The sequence below is a fragment of the Brachionichthys hirsutus genome, chromosome 2 (assembly GCF_040956055.1).
Source record: "Brachionichthys hirsutus isolate HB-005 chromosome 2, CSIRO-AGI_Bhir_v1, whole genome shotgun sequence".
Taxonomy (NCBI): domain Eukaryota; kingdom Metazoa; phylum Chordata; class Actinopteri; order Lophiiformes; family Brachionichthyidae; genus Brachionichthys; species Brachionichthys hirsutus.
This window is the reverse complement of record NC_090898.1, coordinates 6,148,816-6,168,172: the sequence shown is the minus strand read 5'-3', so window position 1 is coordinate 6,168,172 and position 19,357 is coordinate 6,148,816. Positions and strand designations below refer to the sequence as shown.

Sequence of the window (19,357 nt, the reverse complement as noted above, 5' to 3'; positions counted from 1 at the left end):
GGCCTACAGACCCAGATCTCTTTAGTAATGTAACTAAAACTCCAACCATTTCTAAAAAATGTACATTGAAAAGTACCCGATTTGGTTATTGAGACCAAACATAATATAATAATAATAATCGTAGGTTCCGGGTTTAATTTCTCTCTGTGTAGAGTTTGTATCTGCCGGGGTTTCCTCCTACCGCCAAAAACATGCACTCTCCCCAAAATTGTCCATAGGTGTGTGAGTGTGTGCGTGAGTGAGTGGTTGTCTGTCTTTCTTGTGGGCACGTGATGTGCTGGCGACACATCTGGGGTGTACCCCGCCTCTCGTCCGTGGCATCTTCTGTAGCTCTTAGGCTCCCCTGCAGAGGTGGAATGCAACCTCTTCATGCAGGGCTCTGCTGAACTGATGTCATGAAATGCAAAAAGTAAATTCCAAAGACTCATGGATGTTACTAAGAATTTCAAAAAGGGAAACGTTAACAACGAAACAAATTCAGAAATAAATTAAATGGTGAGAAGCATATCAGGATGGAGGCGGATCCTGATGAACGTTCAGGTCAAAACCAGTGGAGAACAAAAGTTATTTTTGCCTGGACTGACATTTATATATTATGTAAGTGGTTTACTAGAGTCTTATCTCATCTGGATGTTTTTCAAAGCTCCATTTTCCATAATAATTTTTATTTATTTATTGTTTTCTGTGAAAAATAAACAGCACCCTGCTGCTGTCTTTATTTATGATTCTGCAATGTTCTAGTGTGATAATCAACAGGACGAGCAATAACAAGTAATGTTTTGTGTCTTTGTTACTGGATGTTACTCTGTCAGGTAATGAAAAAGAAAAGCTAATATATGGAGTAAGAAAGTTCACCAGTAACCTAATCTGCATAGTTTTGCGCCAGGAGTAATCCATAATTTGTAACTCGTGTCTATGGCTTCAGATAAATATATATTCTCTTCTTTATGACTCCCTGTGTTGTTGCCTTTGCACAATCAATATGCACAAACATAATGGATAAGCTATTATGTTTTGGGGTTTTTTCTGATATAGGATTTTTAAACACCAATGAACTGTGTCTTACAATGTTCTGTATCCAAAATTGGACATCTCTTTAGTTTGCAGAAAAGATTATCCCTGCTTGAATAGTTCTGTAAAATGAGGTTCTATTATCTGGTCCATTCAGTCTACCTTTGTGTAATGACACTGCACCCACCAACGTTTTTCTCTCGACCCTGAGAGTTCTTTTACATTTCATTTTTTTGTATTTAGGGGGCAGTCCTTGTCCTCGGCCTTGGAGGGGGGCAGTGGCTTTTTTGTTCATTCAATCATTCAGTGGTTGTTTATTTCAGTTTCAGGAGATGACATAAGAAAAAGATTATTGCATTAGGTGCATAAAGGTTGTATAGACCCCGTATGTTCTATTATAGTTTGTTAAAAAAGAATTTGAAGCATCTGTTTTACTGTTTTACTTCTATTACAGGAATAGAACAGCAGGTCTGCTGGAAGAGGAGTCAGTTAAGTTAAATTAAGTGTGTATTTAAGTTAAATACACACAACAGGAAATATTCAAAATACATTAAGTGTCATTTTTGAATCAGTGGGATGGACATGGTAAAGTCTACGGTCGTTTCAGGTGCTGGTTCAAAGTTATGGCACTATTTTAAGTCTATTTTATGTGTTTGTTGTTAAGAATCACAATTGCATGTTCACCCAGTGTCTGCGTTTCCTCCCACCGCTAAGAAAAAAAATGTTATTCAGGTGAACTGGTTGCTCCAAATTGTCCGTAGTGTGTGTGTGTGTGTGCTTGTATGGTTGTTTTGTCTCTGTAAAGCCCCGCGATGCGCTGGCGACACATCCGGGGTGTGCCTGGGGGGCAAATCCAATGCTTTTGATCACATTTTAAGTTTTCCTTCCACTAAAATTCTTGCTTGCATAAAATAAATTCATTAACAGTTACTATTCCATTGCTTATACTGATGAGGTTTGGCTTTAGAAAAAACAAGGCCCACTCTGCATACATCTCTGTTGTCACAGCCTTCAAGTCACTTTTACACGAGAGAGTTTAAATGGTACAAAATGTCACATGTATGCAAAGGCTCTCTTTCTTCACTGTCACGACGGATTTAAAAGAATGTCCAAATAAAAGTCTCAATTATTGCTCATTTCCTCTGGAGAATACGCCACTGTAAGTGTCAGAAATTATTTTCTCGAAATACTAAACGTACATTGTGAGAAAAATGCTCGTGGGACAGTATTATCGCCATGTGTGAGTTTCTGTTTTGCTGAATTGGCAACTCCTGGAAATCCAATTCTGCATTCATCCTTAATTTAGGTTTTCACTCTACAACTTTCCATCAGCTGTGAAATGTCTTCAATTTGTCTATTTAACATGTCTGTTCCCCTCACAGTGTTTAGGACTTATATTTAGTCACCTATAGTCACAGTTTTTCCCCCACATCTCTGATTGATTGTCGTTTTCAAATGGTTGTGTCGGCGCTGGGAAATGAGACTAGGAAGTGTGATTTATGCGAGGCACTTGATAGTGGAGCCATGTGAGATGGGGCAAAACTGCCCCCCCCCCCCCCCCCCCCCCGAGCCCTGAGGATGCATGAAATTGAGCAGAATGACTCCGCTCATCCTTATATAAATTACTTTCCATATGTACCACCTAGACGGGAGCCTTCATTGCGTGCAGATGGATTTTTCGATTAAATGTTTCTCTTATGGGGTTTGATGTGAGAAATTGAAGCGTGACATTTCTCTGTTGTGGCTCGTTTTTAAAATGTGTGAAGTATCTCTGCTGCCAGAGTGCTTTGAGAGCCCTTTGAAACAGCAGGCAAGAAGATGTTTACTTCTCTCTGCTGTTGTTGGGTTTTCTTTTTTGTAAACTTTAATATTGATGCCTTTGTGACAGCGTTTAGGGAAGAGCTAAATAGTAAATGGTTGCACATCCATTTCTCAGTAGTTCTTCCAACGGAGAGCAAGTCCAACAGGCAGCCACAAAGACAAATTTCATTACATTATCAATGTCCTTCTTCTCTCTTTGCCCGGACCCCTGCAATGCTTTATTACCCACAGTAATTTTGCAGTGTAGTTATCCAAAGTACAAATTGAGCATAACCTTGAATCAATTTAGCATTTCAGGCATAACCATTGCTGCAGTTACGTAGCCTGTCAGTGCGAACCCGCCTTTGTGAGATTGGGTTCCTGTATGCATTTGACCCTCCTATAACTATCAGACTGTTAAAAGCATTTGTCTAAGAATAAACCGGGTCATCATGCTAAAGCTCCATTTTTGCTCTGTGTTTTTTTTTTTAGTCCTGCTGCGCGAGGAGGTGGCACAGCTCCAGGAGGAGGTGCACCTGCTGCGGCAGATGAAGGACATGTTGAGCAAGGACCTGGAGGAAACCCAGGGAGGCTGCTCAGCCGACGTGCTCTCAGTCACCGAGCTCCGCGTGCAGCTGGCCCAGAAGGAGCAGGAGCTGGACCGAGCCAAGGAGGCTTTGCAAGGTAGAGAAGCTGTTTGTGTGCGATTAAAACACTTATGTTATGCCATACTTCCTCTCATTTCCCAAACATCCTTTGGTGAAAAGGAGAATTCACATTTTCCCATTATATTTTTGTATTTTATTTTTTGTAATGACTACCAGGAATCCTTTTCCTTTATCAGCAAGACATTTATTTTTCATTTCACTTTTAGACATCGTATTCTCTCATCCTGATAATTCATATAAAGCACACGCAAACAAGAACAAGATCATCACTCAGTGCATAAATACTGAGAACTCAGTCAGCAGTGAAACATGTAATCCATTTATGTCCACGTTGTACATTATACAACAAAAAGAAGATGAAAAAGACATTAGTAGCTGGAGGTGGTGTCGCTCTGTTGGGCTGAAATGTGCAAAATGCAAGTGTGATACGTTATTACCATAATGTTAACATGAGTGTTTGCAACAATGGGATTAATGCTGCCCATCAGTGGCTTTATGGTCGATCTTTCCAGCAGAGCGATGGGCAATAATGGTTCGAGATTTCCAAAAACCCACTCCACAGTGGGTTTCCCACCTTGGTGTACTTAGAGCAGCTTCTGATCAGCCTGCGTGTGTTAGGAGAACAACTGCTGATCCCAAATGTAAAGATGAGTGCAGACAAAAATGTAAAATAACTACCAAAAAGCAAAAGTGTTCAAGTCCCATGTGTTGACCAGACATAATCAATAAACAGTGAAGCACATTGTAGACAGTAATGAGCAAGGGTGGAGGGGGGGGGGGGTGTTCATCTCCAAATATCTTAATATAAAAGCAAGGCTTTGATATTACAAAGAAAAAATACTGTTTCCAGAAATTGATTTGAAGTCATTGAAGGGTTCAGACTTCATTGTGTCTTGACTTGCAGTTTTCTTTTAGTTTTACACGCTCCCCCCTTTTTCAAGTTCAAAATTGCCGCCCTTTCTCCCTTTAACCCTCCTGTGACTCCATTCAATGTTTATCACTCAAATAAATAATAGTTCACTTTTCTTTTTTACTTCATATTTCATTCATCAATTTGAAAGTTTCTGGTTAAATACGGCTCATGATTCTTGTCGCCCGTGTTGCTTATTGCTCAGCTGAAACTGTTTCTGAAACATATATTGTCCGACTAAAGTTTATTCTTTTCTTTTTAGACTTTGACATTGTCTTAATGTAGTCATTGAAAATACAAACAAACAGACGTGCTGTCTGTTCGTTTGCCTCAGGCAACTTTAAAAGCCTTTGCCTGTTTGGGCTTTTACCTGGAATCAGGCTTTGATGTCATCAGCATGGCGCAGAATCATTCTTCAATGAAATAGCGAACATGGAAGGAGGCCGAGTACAAACCAGCGAGACAGACACAGGACGCGCTGTCAAGAGATTTTGTTTTGTGATGTTTCAAGAGACTCTTGCAGCCCACGCCTTTTCTAAGAACTGAACAAAAACTAAATGGAAGCGTCATGAAGGCCTTTTACTTTGGCTGGATCGCAAGAAGCGTTGAGCAGGATAGCTCTTGGGTGCAATAAGATTGGCTACGTTTTGAGGACAACAGGATATTGGCTGTTGTCAAATTGGAGTTTGTCTGAGTAACGTGGGAGACATTTGCTCTTTTTGCTAAGTTAAGATTCATCTGCAGCTTTTGGCCAGAAAATCACCTGTTAAAATAACTGCGTTCAGCATCAGCACAGAGGCAAGAGAGATTTCTGAATAATTGATATGCTTTATTGTTATTTTCCACATGACCCGGCCTGGACAGCCGGTCATGGTTTGAAGGTCCTTTGCTAGAACACGGTTTGTCACACACACTCCATCTTTATCCACTGACACTGTGCGAGGCTCACGCTCCAGAGATGCTATTGTATTAAAGACAGCTATGAAAATCTGTCCAAGCATTAACTTGCTGTTATGAACATTACATGGCTTTGTCCCCGCCGACATTCACGGTGACAATCTGTCATCCTCCTTTGTCTCCTTTTCGTACGCTGTGCTGCAGACATGGCCAACATGAAAGCGCTGCCGTTAATTGTCGCGTGTGGGTTTGAACGGAGAAGGACTGCATGCGGAGGGGAATTGTGAAAGACACACTTTGTGTGTTTTAGCACTGTGGCGGCCTTCCACAGCTGTGAGGAAATACATGAGGTACCGTGGTGATTAAAGACGCTTAAGATGAAATGGATAAAGGAGAAAGTATCAGAAAATGCTAACAAGCAAGCAGTATTTTCTTTCATTATGTTCGCAGTGTAAGTATCACCTTCTCTTTACCATTCAGATATTACAGACTCTTCAGTGCCAGGCAGCCCATTTAGAAAAGTCAGGCAACGTTTCAGATTGCCTTATTTCAAGTGGTTTTACAAGTTGAAAGCAATCAAATCACGTCAGAGTGGCATTGAGTGTTAGATCTAGGGTTGGCCTGTTAGAGGTTGATATCTGATGCTGGGCTTATTAACCTCAAGGTCTTCTTCATGCAGGGCGACGCCGACAGAAAGAGACACCTGCTCACGTTTCTGTATCTGTCTCCTGTTCCTTGACGTTCAATCCTCAGGCAACTTTAAAGGTTTGCAGTAAAGCCAAAATGACTAATTAGCTGTTGGAGTTGAAGCTACTGATGCAAATAATAAAAAAGATAAAACATATTCAAAATATCCTTGAGAATTCCTCATTGGCCACAACAATTTCCATTTGCTGCCAGTAGATGAAGGCTGGATGGCGACTCGATTTGATTTCCCCAGTTATCACAACGGTGGGACATTATGCGCATCAGCGCCAGATGCTCGCCGGAGGGCAAAAAAGAATTTTCCTCAAAGAACGAGAAAAATGTTTGGAGAACTTCGACGCCCTGGGCAACAACCAACACATTCTGTGTAGCAGAGTAGCTTCATGTTGTTGTTTTATTTTTGCTTTCCCGTTGTTCTGCTGTGGATGAAAAAGCCCAAATCTGGGCTGAAGCAGATTGAGCCTAACGCATCATCCACGCCTTTGCTCCCTGCCACTGGAGATGATACCTGCAGTTCAGACATCGTGTGGCTAAATTGCATGCAAATTTTCTGGTGCCATGTGAAAGCAGAATGGAGAATTCAGAGACAAAGGCTTGTTTTCTCCTGTTTCCTCTCCAGTTATGGCTTATTTTCCTCGCTTCTTTGACGCTCCTCCCTTTGTTTGATGAGTCTTAAGGCCTGAGCTCACTTCCACTGTGGGCCAGAAATGAACCTTTGAGCACTTTCTTTGTAATTCCTGCATGATGTCTCACATCAGGCTGTTCTGTTTTACCATCAGTGAAAATATCCTCTCAATCTCCAAGGCCTGGGATGAAAGTGAAATGAGGAATGAAAGTCATTAGCTGGATGCAATTGGGCTACGTTTGGACTTGCTCTTCAAAAGTTGCGTTTACGGGAATGATTTTTAAAAGTATGGCTGTCCTTTTTCTGTTTTTAATTAGCTATTTTCACTTGAGCTAATTGCTGTCACTGAGGGACCTGCAGTGGATCTGCAGCTCAAATGAAGGCAGCAGACTTCCATGTATCATCAAAGCACAGCCTGCCTGCTCTGCTTAGTGTCATTTCACGCTACGATGTGCTCTGAAAGCAGCTCTGTCCTTGACTACAAGGCCTCTTCTCTCACTAGGTGTCTCTCTCACACACACACACACACACACACACACACACACATGCTTTGATAGTAGCAGTTCCTTTCATTTTCCAACAAATTGGTGTGAAAAAAGTCATTGTTGGCCTGTATATTTTTGATGTCACGGCGCCTTCATCAGGAAAGGTAAGGAGAACAGTTTTGCTATTAAAGTTGCACGTGGTTTTTTTTTTAATCTGGTGCAGACATAGAGGTGAGTACTGGTATCAAAAGTACAATGCTTCTCCTGATCCCTAACGTGGGTTGTTCTGCTCTTTAAAAAGGCGCGCACGAGCGCACACACCTCCAGATCACCTCTTAGTGAGTTGTTTGATGTATTTTTAATTGCTCGTACCTTTAATCCATATGAAGTCAAATGTCACTGCTGAGGTTCCCAGATTTGGAATAAAACTTGAATTCCCTGTTAATCATTGCGCTGGAATGACAGCATAACCGTAAACGATGACGTGCCTACATGATATCAACGTCACACAACCCTCACTGCGGAAGTCGGTGCACACTCGGTAGCTCCAAGGCTCCTGATTCATTATTCAACTGGCAGATTTTAAATCGCACGCCGTGAACAATGGACTCCCTCCAATGATTCTATGTCTCTTTTGTTCTCTCCATAAATAATTATATTAAAGGCAGACGAGAAGCCCATCTTCTCTCCTTAGGACTGCAGTTAGGCAGAGCTTTGCTGGTGTGGAGTGGTTGCATTCATTAATGTGAAGAACATAATTTTCCATGTTGATAATTGGGTCTTTCCTTGTGATTTCGATGGCAGCGGCATTAAGCACAAAAATGGAAACGCTCTTGACATCATTCCTCAAACACTAATGTATTGTTGCCATGCTCTCCTTTCGATGATATTTAGCTGATAACATGGCTGGAATGTTTTCATCCCGAAAACATGTTTTCATACATTTTCTTTAGCGTGTTTTGTTATTTGATAATCTGTCAGTATTAAACAAAAACTACTCAACGGATTTCTTTCTTTTTTCCACCTTCTTAAACATTGTTAAATACAGTAATGCTATTTTTCCACCACTTCTAACTGGCCTGATCTAATAAAAGCTGGTGGAACAGTCCTGGATGTCATGAAGAAGACCACAGGATCATTTTTTTATTTTTCCATTTCTCTCACCTTCAGCATTTTTTATCAGTGTACAATCAAGGCGTAATATTTTTTTTCCCCCTGAAGCACCAATAACTCTTGACACATACCCACAGAGTGTAAAATGTATTTTATAAAATGCAGAGACTACAGAGAAACTATACAAGACACCAAAATATAATGAAGTATCATCATTTATCGTACAACAGAGTCGTTGGTGCTTTGACCCCTGTGCAGGTGGAACGCCACTAAGAGAAGCCTTCCAATGAATTAGGGCTTCTGGAATGAGGAGAAGGCAAAGATGGCAGCTGGATCACTGCAGAGCGAGAAAGGGAAAGCATATTTAAACTTTGGCACCTGGAAAGTGATTGGCTACTGGAAGAGTGCGGCAGGCTGTCATTGAATGAATGGATACAGAGGCATTTATGTCTGACACAGCGACGCTACTAGTGATCAGCTCGACATTTAAATTAATATTTGACATTAGGGGCTGCATGCTTTTTTTGCATTATTCCTCGAAATGAGATCAAATTGATATGTCTCTCTCATCTGAACAGTATGAAGTCAGCAACAATGCCAGGATAAATAAATATCTGCCCTGCTTCTCAGGGTAACTAAGTCTTAGTTGTCTGTGGGATTTCTGCGGCTCATAAGCCTTCCAAGCTGCACACATGTAAACCAACTGCTGGCATAATCTTCACGCAGACATTAGTGAAAAGTTAATCTCTGACAAAGAAAGCAGGTGTAATTCTATTCTGTCGAGGTTCTGTTGAATGAAGAGTGCCTGTAGCTTTTGCTTACAGAGATTGTAATACGACATGATAGGAGAGCGTGGCACCGGCAGGACGTTTTAACGCTGGGCTGTTGAATCATTGGCTTTGACTTTTCAATGGCGAGTGCCAGACTCGGGCTGTTGCAATGAAGTAGCTTTTAAGAGCCCTAATTTACATGCAGTCTTGCAGGATTTCATATGGATAACTATTTATGTATGTGTTGGACAGAGGAAAACAATATACAATCCAAAACGTGCAGGAATGCTCACAAAAATCATGTGGGAGGACATAAGCGTTGTGGTTCCTTGGGCAGTATTCTCCATGATCTTCATCACTGCCTCTTCCTCCTACTCTGCTTCAATACATAGCATCTGGAGGCTTTTGCAGTGCCATGCTGTATGTCAGTCATGTATGTGGTCTCCAGTAAAAGGAGCCATACGAACATTTTCCCATCTCCCTTGCATTGTTGAGTGTAAAATAACTAGCCATGAGCCTCGGGGGGGGGGGGCATCTCTGTTCATTAAAAGCCTCCATGCGTATCTTATAAATGGTCGGAAACACAGATGCCATGAATTGTGAGTGTGAATAAACCATTTTACCCAGTCACAAGGACTGCTTTCTAGTGTCCAACACCAAGAGGGTCGATGTTGCCAAATAGTCACAGGTGCAGGATGCGAGTCGGTAGCGGCGGTGTTCTTTGGCTCATCTCAAAGATGCCTTTGATTCCACTTCCTGAGGCAGGTGCTGGAAGGATTCCTTTTTCTCCCAGCCAATGAGAGGCATTCCTTATCTGTTCGTTTGCCGATGGTTTGGCTTCATGATTCCTTTCATTGTGGGATTCCACCTGTGAAGAAGAGATGACGTCGGTAGTTGTATGAAAGTTTGACAGGTGAAAAATGACATTGAGGAAACAAGCGTGACGGCACTTCCACCTCGTTTGACTCGACGTCAGACTGTCAAGCAATTAAACAGACTTTGATATGAGATGATTAATAACCCACAGCTGGATTGTGTGGGGGGGGGGGGACAAGAGCATCAAAATAAAAACAGAGACCTGTAATGCAACAAAATACCAACAGAAAGAGACGTGGTGTAAGAAAATAGATGTGAAAGTGGAGGAGAGAAAAGTTGATGGAAATGGCAAGAGTACCTAACATTTGAATAAGGCTTGTTTTTGTCAGTTTGGAAAGATAGCTAGAGGGGAACTCAGCCTTAAGCAGGCAGATGTCTGGAAAAGCGCCTTGCATGAAAATGAAGGCAAAGCGGGGAAGAGGCAGATGCAGAGGCGAGCAAAGAAAAGGAGACATGTTGTCTTTGAGAAAATTAGAGCTTCTGTGAATAACTGCGCTGAACCACATCCTTTATCATGATGCGTGGGTGAGGTGCCAGGGGATGAGAGCGAGTGTGTGGCAGAGAAATAGCCGGGAAGAGAGATCACAAATCCGGCAGCGCTGAGGTCAGATTGGCAGGAGGTCCGGGTTTGTACGTGATTCACTCATATATCAACAGGGACCGACTGACCAGAGACAGCAGGTGTGTTTGATGCTTTAACTTCAAATACCCCACAAGTGATTAGTTCATTATTTATTATCCCACCATCTGGACCTGTGGATGACACTGATAGAGCACTGCACAGTCGCAAACACCAACGCACTGCAACCAAATGTTGCTGCGATGCTAACAAGAAATCCATCTGTCACTCTCTCTGTCTCCCTATCATCCTTCCTTCCTTGCAGCCATGAAGTCCGACCGGAAGCGCCTGAAGGCAGAGAAAGCGGACCTGGTGAACCAGATGCAGCAGCTTTACGCGACACTGGAGAGCCGGGAGGAGCAGCTACGCGACTTCATACGCAACTATGAGCAGCACAGAAAAGTAGGGCTCATATGTTCTGACAAAAGCAGTCACATGCACACGCACGAAAAGACACACAAACACAGCATCACCTCACCGACACCATTATCACTAATAAACATTTGCACGCAGGTGAGAAGTTCGTCAGTTGTGTCGTTTCCGTCTGTGGTGAAGGTGCCATAATGACATTTTTAATTAATTCATCACTGAGTTAGAGACAATTACATGATATTCCAAAGAAATGGATCCAGATCTATTTTGGCCGGATATAACATCTTACTTTTCTCAGATCTGTGAAATCTGTTTCAGTGATTCTAAATCTGGATTATCTCAACTAAGTATTTGTTGTAGTATTTTTGTCCCTACCGCTCTCCATTACCGTACCTCTGCACTGTGACTCGATACGTATCCCAGCCCATAAATATACCTTTGAAACTGCCAGATCTTGATTATGACTCTATCCTGGATCCGGTTATCCACAGTGGTAAATGCCAGGTCTAGTTCAATTTATTGGTTTATTTTAATGTATCATGATATTAATTAAATATTTAAAAGGTAATATTTGAATATGAAAAAAAAAAGTAGAAGATGACCATGAACCTGTATCCTACTCATGTCTTCATCAAAATTATATCAAGAGATCCTTTGTCCAGTATCCACACCGACACCAGTTTAATCATATGCTTCAACATATCTACCAGGTAAACAAACAGACAAACTAAAATAAATGATCACAGTGCACACAGGTGCACACGGTCTATTATTTATTGGTCCATCAGGTAATCCTTTAAGACATCCTGTGGGTGAACCAATCCGTCAGTATCTCTGTGTTCACCAGGAGAGCGAGGATGCGGTGAAGGTCCTGGCCAAAGACAAGGACTTGCTGGAGAGAGAGAAGTGGGATCTGAGGCGGCAGTCCAAGGAAGCCACGGAGCTCACGGCAATGCTGCGCTCTCAGCTCGACCTCAAGGACAACCGCGTCAAGGAGCTGGAGGCTGAGCTGGCCATGGTGAGAGTCGCAAACGTTCAGCAAAACGGCCCCAGTTGCATTGATGCTGCGTGGATGTACGCTATCGTGTCTGTCACTGTTCAACATTTAGGATATACTGCAGATCAAAGATCAGAGAAATGCTTTGAATGCACCGTATAGACATCCCTCCCTCATGTCTCCAACCCTTCAGATGAGTAACTGTGTCAGTCAGAGAATGGAGCTGCGGGTGTTTGCAGACAGAGACTACACTTCTAGGGTCATGGCGGTAAGATGCCCCCCCCCCCCCCTCCCCCAGCTTTAAATCTGGATATTTCCTGACCGTGATGCTCCCTAGAATTCCACCCTACTTGTGACCTCATTATTATTTTGGGAAGTCCCTTCTCGGCTGCACGTGTTTGACTAACCCTCAACCAACCCCGACTGATCACAGTGACCCTAACATGAGTTATCCCATGAATTCCTGCTGTGATTGAATGTTGAAGGCCTGATTGATTGATTAAAAGCTTTCAGGAAATAAAATAAAAAAAGTCATGATTGTGACTGTGTTTGGTTTTGCACGTCAAAATGATTAATATTCATTTGCCTACTAGGTTAGGAATGATTGCAACAAAGCTCAATGTGCCGGTGTTGATTTGCAGCCCATCATTTATTGGCGTGATGATCAGCCAGAAGATTTCAAAACACCAGCATCACAAGGCCAATCAGAATGCATTCACACAAAATAAAAATAAAAAAAACACACATGAATAAACACAGCTCAGAGGTTCCAGATGTCATTGTTGCTGCCCCTATAATGGGGCGACTTGCGCTTGTCGGAACGAATGCATTTTTTAAACAGATGGAAGCCTGCCATTATCCCGAGTTCCTCCTCGCTCACACCCAAACAGCACTGGAGAGGAATCAAACAGCAGGCACTTGTTTTCCACCTGTCAGGAGATTCTGCACAACAAAAGATGAACGGGAACACAGCTGACAACAGTCAGCGAGGACATCGCACACAGTCGCACTGTACTCAGATGCTGGATAGATAACGTGCAGGGAACAGAAATAAACACCACAGTAACACCAACTCACAAACACTGGCTGATATTTGCCTCTTGACTGACTGTATCTGCCTCTCTTTCTTTGAAGGCCAAACAGTCACTCGCCACCCTGACTAAAGATGTGCCCAAGCGTCACTCTCTGGCCATGCCGACAGAAGCGGTTGTCAATGGCAACAACCAGGAGTGGGTGATGCAGGCTGACCTTCCCTTGACGGCTGCCATTAGACAGAGTCAGCAGACCCTCTACGTCCACACAGGACATCCCACTGACAGGCAAGGTAGGCCGACATGATGCCCCTCGGCCCGCACATTTACTGGCTCACTCCTGGTGGTTTCACCCTTGTTCACCATCCGCATGCTGATGAGAGCCTGCTTCTAACACATCCACTCCCTCTGCCTGCGTTCAGTGTGACCGTACTGCTGGCCGCGGATGATGCGCCAGTCGTGACACGTCATGCGCCTTATTTAGCTGCAATGGCGAGCACGGATTATCCTCTGTGTTATGGAACAGTGGCTATGTTGAACGCAAAATTCAGTTTCTTTCTGTGTACACGTATTTTCATAAAAGAACAGAAGAGCATGGGTTCATACATTTTGTCTGAGATGTTGCAGACAGGTATCCGGATCCCTCTCAAAATAAGATGGGATCTAAATTAGACAAATTAGACAGTTTTTCCGTAATCCTGCTAAACGCCATGTGTAATCCCATTTTCGGAAACAACATCCGCAATCCAGATCCAATCCAGGTGAGATTCGGTGGGGAGATAGAGGCCCCCGCCCCCCACCCTACATGACTGTGCCAAATTCCATAAACATTGGTCCATAATCAACCGAGATATTGAGGAACAAATTCTGAAGCTCCATTGACTCCAGAATCCAGGCTCTCTTAATATCATCACCAAAATGTAATCATCTATTTCTGGTAACATTTCCTCAAAATGTCATCAAGATCCGTCTGTCATTAACTTTTTTTTTTAATTGTTGTTTTTCATGCCGACAATAACTGTAACCTTTTGAGTTATGTTGCTAACAGACAGACAGATAAACAAACCAGCGCCGGTGATTACATAACATCCGCCTCGGCAGAGCCAATTATAGAGGAAGATGCGTCATCCAAGTTTCATCCCCAGACTTTCCAAAAACATTGAACTAAGCTCCAGATTTAAGCTCCTGGCACCTCCCAGCCGATTAAGACATTGCTACACAAATTAGCCTTGCTGCTGCCAGATGAAGAGGTTTGTTCCACAGGCAGCTGCTGCATCAGGAGTGTCTGACTATACTTGGTGACATTTGGAGAAAAAGCAGACATGAGCGCAAAAACAAACACGGTAAAAAATACAAAACAGGGAACATGAGTCAACGGTCACGAGCTCCAAAGCTGCTTTTGTAATTGGTTGCACTGTACTTATCAGCATCAGAGCTACACACACACGCGCACACACACACTAGCACACATTCTCACTCAACCGCTGTAAAGCTGTTTTCACTGTTGCTTAGCAACTGCAGATGACTGCAAATAATGTCAGGCCTTTGAAAGCTATGTTTCATGTAAGGCTGTTGTCGGATGGTAAAGGGGAATCGGATTGTCCCCGTTGGCCCAACGTGCACCGAGGAAAACGAGCCTTTTCTCTTCTCCCCGTCATCGTTCCAGTGGCCGCCATCAGGCTGAGCCCCTGCCACTCCCGCCAGCCCTCCATCATCTCTGACGCCTCGGCGATGGAGGGGGACCGGTCGTCCACGCCCAGTGACATCAACTCACCGCGCCATCGGACTCACTCCCTCTGCAATGTAAGCGCTGCTTGCCCCACACGGCGCCTCCCCCAGTAATCACCTCCTTGGTAGCTGCTGCTGGCTGCACTGCTCCTTGGCCGATGCTGTTTCTCCTCATCCATCATTATGGATGAATTTATGTTCAGCCCGTCCAGCCCCCCCCCCTTGTGTTGAGGTCTTTACCTATTCTGTATCACCCGGTCTACTCCCCCCTCCACTAACCTGCCGTCTATCCTTCTGTTGCTTCCTCCATCTCTTCATCTTCTTGCCCCCCCCCCGCTATGCCTTTCTCTTATTTTTTTCCTGCCAGTCCTTAGAAGATCTGGAGGAGGCGAAGCGTAAGAAGAAGAAAGAGAAGATTGGACTGGGGTCTCTGTCGCGTGTCTTCGCCCGGGGAAAGCAGCGCAAGTCCCTTGAACCTGGTTTGTTTGATGGTACTTCAGCGCCTGATTATTACATAGAGGAAGATGCAGACTGGTAAAAGCACACAGAACCACCCGGACAGCCTTTGAGGCAATTATCAGAGGACAACAGTTGTGTTGAAGTGCGTGAGGAAGGGGGTGTGTTTGATGTTGGCATGTAAAAATATAATAACGTGTGTGTGTGTGTGTGCCTGTGCGGTTTCACGTGCATGCATACCTGTGTGCGTGTGCAGATGAGAGTGTGTGCATGCGTGCTTCATCGGGGGTCAGGGATGCGCTTTGTTCCGCTGAAGTGTACAACCTAAACAGCAAATTGCACCTGTATATATGTCCGGTCCTGCACAGAGAGTGGACAGCGTGGCGCGGCGGCCATGTAGATATGTTTTGTTGTATCTGCCCTGCAGCTGTGTTATTGGATCTCTTAATTGTTCTTTACATTTTGACTTTTTGTTTTCACTCAACTGGAAACTTGAAGGACTGCTGTACTTGTAAATAACAAGAGTCGATGTGCACTTTGTGCGTGTAAATGTCTCCTTGTCCTGGACCCCTTTTGTTATTTTTGACATGTACCCTCGTCCTCTCACTACCTTTTAACTTAAAGCCCTCTTGTTTATTGTCCTGCCTGGTCCATCCTCCTCCTTCTGCACTGCCATGATGAGAACAGTTTCCTGTAGGCAACATGCAGACTCCTAAAATCCACCACCAATTTAGTCACACAACGCCTCCCTCAGCCCGTCAAGGAAACTGTGCACCCCTTGATATTTGCCTTCAGACACTCTGCTGAGAGAGGAGTGAATGCTCTATTCAAAACAGCAACATGAAGCCAAACAGGAAATGTAAGAAATGTGTTTTGAATCTGTGACATGCATGCACAGAGTCCCAGTCCTTGAATGCATGTTGAACAGGAGAACAAGGACTTTGTTAACTGTGTTTAAAAAGAAACAAAAAGAGAGGTCAGTTGCTGATTTCATGATATTTATTCGTGATTTCCATCATTTCAAATTAAGCTCCTGGATTTATTCATCATCAAATGTTCCGATGTATTTTCTGAATAGCAACTGATCCCAAACTGAATATAGAATGTGTATAACTGCACTCATAAGGTTCTTCGTGCGGAATAACACATTTTTTAGATATTAAAGGTCACCAGTGGCAGCAATCATAAAGAAAACTGTAATAAATATAATTAATACACTTATTCAAGAGACATTACCATTCCAATTTTGTAGGATTGCACAGTTGCTCATAGATATCATATTTCAAATAGGCTGTTCAGAGGAGAATCATTCAGTTGGGAGACGTTTTATAAAAAAAATGAAAGTTGTAGCAGGCTGATGGTCATTTTAGCAGAAAATTAGAGCTTGGCTGTCAAGGCCTGAGCACAGAACAGCGGTTAAACGAACAATAGCAAGTGCCAACTCAGGATTTAAGGAGGCAAATTAAACTGAAGCAAAAGTGTGTTTTCTCCCATGACCTAATGAACTCGCCCAAAAAAATTCAGATATAGAGTTCAGACCATTGCTGGGAAAAAAAGCAATTAACTTTGTGTCAAAGGTTAATAGCATTTCTTCAAGCAAAATAATGACTACAGACTTTCATTGGATTGAGCCTGAGTCTGCACTGCCACCCCCAGGAAGTCTTTTCTCTCCCTGATATCAGACTAACACTGCAGGGTATTTGTCAGTCTCATCTGAAACACTGTAGAGTCACAGATTACATTGGGAGCTGTATTTAACCACGGTGCTTGTAAAAAAAGAGCGCTCATGTAAGCAGTGAGGAGATTAGCGTTTAGCCTGAATCTGAGCTCACAAATGGATTTAGAGTCAAATTAAAGGTGCATCGCTGAGGGAAAGGCAAAGATAAGTCATTGTGTAGGAGATCATTTGCACTGAAGCAAAGGTTTAGCCTGTTTATGTCATTAAGTATTTAAGAAACTGTCTGAAAATCTAGGCTATTTTTATATTTTTAATTCAACCGCGATGATCCTCTAATTATTGGAAGAAAAAAAAACATAAATGAAAAACGTTGTAAGAATTTTATGTTTTGAGCCACAGCCTCTAGGTATTTCACTTTTTTGTAAATGAGACAGTATTACAGGACTAAAAATATTATTATTATTATTATTAATATTATGATAGAGTTCTATTTAATACGTGAAGGCGTCAATGGAGGGCTTCTATTGTGTTATCATGAGATGTTTGGGAGTTGATTTTAGCAAACTTTGAAAGGCATGGGAACAAAATTGCGCTCAAAAGAACTAAATGAGAAAGATATCATTATTTTAAAATAAAATAAGTAACATTGAACTTCCATATGGCTGTCCTCTCTTTCCCTGTGTGATGTCTGTGTGTGCATTTACTCATTTGTTGTGTTATGGCCCTAATCCTTTTTCCCTTTAAACTGGGGGTGGGACCGGGTGGGCTCCCAAACATTTCCAAATGGCCTCCTTTCCTGTCTCTCTCAATTCTGAGTCTATTCTCATATTCTCACAGAAGAGCATTTATTCTTCTCCTGTTTCACTTGATGAAAGCAACAATAAGAACACATAGAAGCAAGTGGAAAGGAGGCCATGCCAGCTTGTTGGAACAGAACTCATGAGTGTCAGCACATGGTGTCAATCATGTTCCAACCTCTAACACTGCCCCCCCCCCCCCCCCCTTGTCTGACATCCACCGGACTCTCAGCACAGCGGCGTGACCCAGGAAGTCGCCGATCTGAATCTGTGAGATCGAGGGAGACCGGTCCCAATCGCTGTGTTTGCAGATTCCTCTCAAATCATAAAAAAAAAAGAAAACCTTACCTTGGAATTACGCACTTCTTCAAGTTGAATCAAAGTGTGATGAAAACATTACGACTGTTTATGTATAGAAATGCTTTTCCAGCACAAAAAGAGACGCTAATGACATCTTTGTGAAATTTGCCTCCTGGAACGGTCCTGAAAAAATCTTACACTATGCGAATGTCTACGACGACAATCTGTGATAAAGTGAACGGTGTTGCATTTTTGGGAAATGCATTTTAATTTTCTCCGATGTGTAAGTAAAAATTGAAAGCTATAGCTTATCGTACCGTGGACTGGAAACAGTAGCCTCCTCGTATATACCGCATAACAATGAGTGAGCGCAATCTTCTCCTCATTACTCTGCAAGGCAATGAGGAAGCTAATTTCCCCAAATGTCAAACTACAATTTGCAATGAACCTACTTTATTTTTCGAGCTACAGCGGTAGTCAAACAAGCTCATCTCAAAGGTTAGAAACAAACTGGCTTGGAGCTTCACATTGGCAGAAATTGGACTGATCGTATCTCTCAAAAAAGAAAAATGCATCAGCCTTTCTCCTCTGGAGAGCAACAGTGTTTTATGCAGGGCAGTGACTCGTCACTTTATCGCCGTCCATTGCAGGAGCTGCTGAAGGGTCCCATTTAATGGTTGATGCTTAAACTAAATTATGTTCTCGGCTACGTGTGGCTTACGTACTTCCATTACATCAGATAATAGAAGCCAAACTCTTTACTTTAATAAGCGGTAGGAAACGTGTAGGAGCTGGCTCTCAAGTCACCAAGTGCAGTCTGCAATGGTTTGTCCTTCAGATGGATGCCAGGCAGTCAATTATGCAGTTCCTAATGTGAAATGTCTTTGTTACGACTCGCTCTCTCTGGAACAAAAAAAAAACCCTGAGCTTGTCCGTCATCGAGGCAGCGGTTCTGTCCAGAGAACAGATGTATAACACTTAATTTGAGTCACTCTCAGAGGACCTCTTAGACTGCTCCTTGAAGGGCACGTAAAAAAAGCGTTCAGCATATGGGAGAAATTCCTAAAGTCGAGCTAAATAAGAAGCTGTTCGTTCGCCTGGTGCTTGCAATCATTGCGTCGTGAATCTATTTTGGAGTAAACACACAGCAGAGGCTTGCCTTTCGATTTTAGGTCATCACTGGGAAAAACAAAGTACACATGAAGCATAGACATATTAATATTTTCCTTTAGATTTGGAGTGCAATTCAATCTCATATCTTCACTTTTCCAACAAAATTACAATTCTGAAACGGCTATGTTGGTGAATAAATGGTCCAACAGGTAGGACAAAGATTTTGTGGCCGTCCTTCACGTGCTTTACTCTCAGGTTCATGAGCTATGATCCTCCCTACAGTTTCATACTTAATGACTAAAGCTGCTGTATCGTCACTAAGAGTATGACTCAAGGACAGTGCAGTATTTGAACTGATGTACAGATTTGCATACGTAAGGTGACATTGAGATATTTTGATACTACA

The 19,357-nt window shown here is 42.7% G+C and overlaps 1 protein-coding gene across 1 annotated transcript in view; it reads left to right on the top strand.

Moving 5' to 3' along the window:
- The window catches only part of kazna (kazrin, periplakin interacting protein a), a 73,354-nt gene extending 58,209 nt beyond the window's left edge, over positions 1 to 15,145 (top strand). The window contains exons 5-10 of the mRNA XM_068747127.1: positions 3,304 to 3,495; positions 10,745 to 10,881; positions 11,699 to 11,869; positions 12,983 to 13,172; positions 14,546 to 14,682; positions 14,975 to 15,145. Coding sequence (XP_068603228.1) covers positions 3,304 to 3,495; positions 10,745 to 10,881; positions 11,699 to 11,869; positions 12,983 to 13,172; positions 14,546 to 14,682; positions 14,975 to 15,145 — 998 coding nt within the window. The remainder of the gene's footprint in view (positions 1 to 3,303; positions 3,496 to 10,744; positions 10,882 to 11,698; positions 11,870 to 12,982; positions 13,173 to 14,545; positions 14,683 to 14,974) is intronic.
- Positions 15,146 to 19,357: the final 4,212 nt, after the last annotated feature.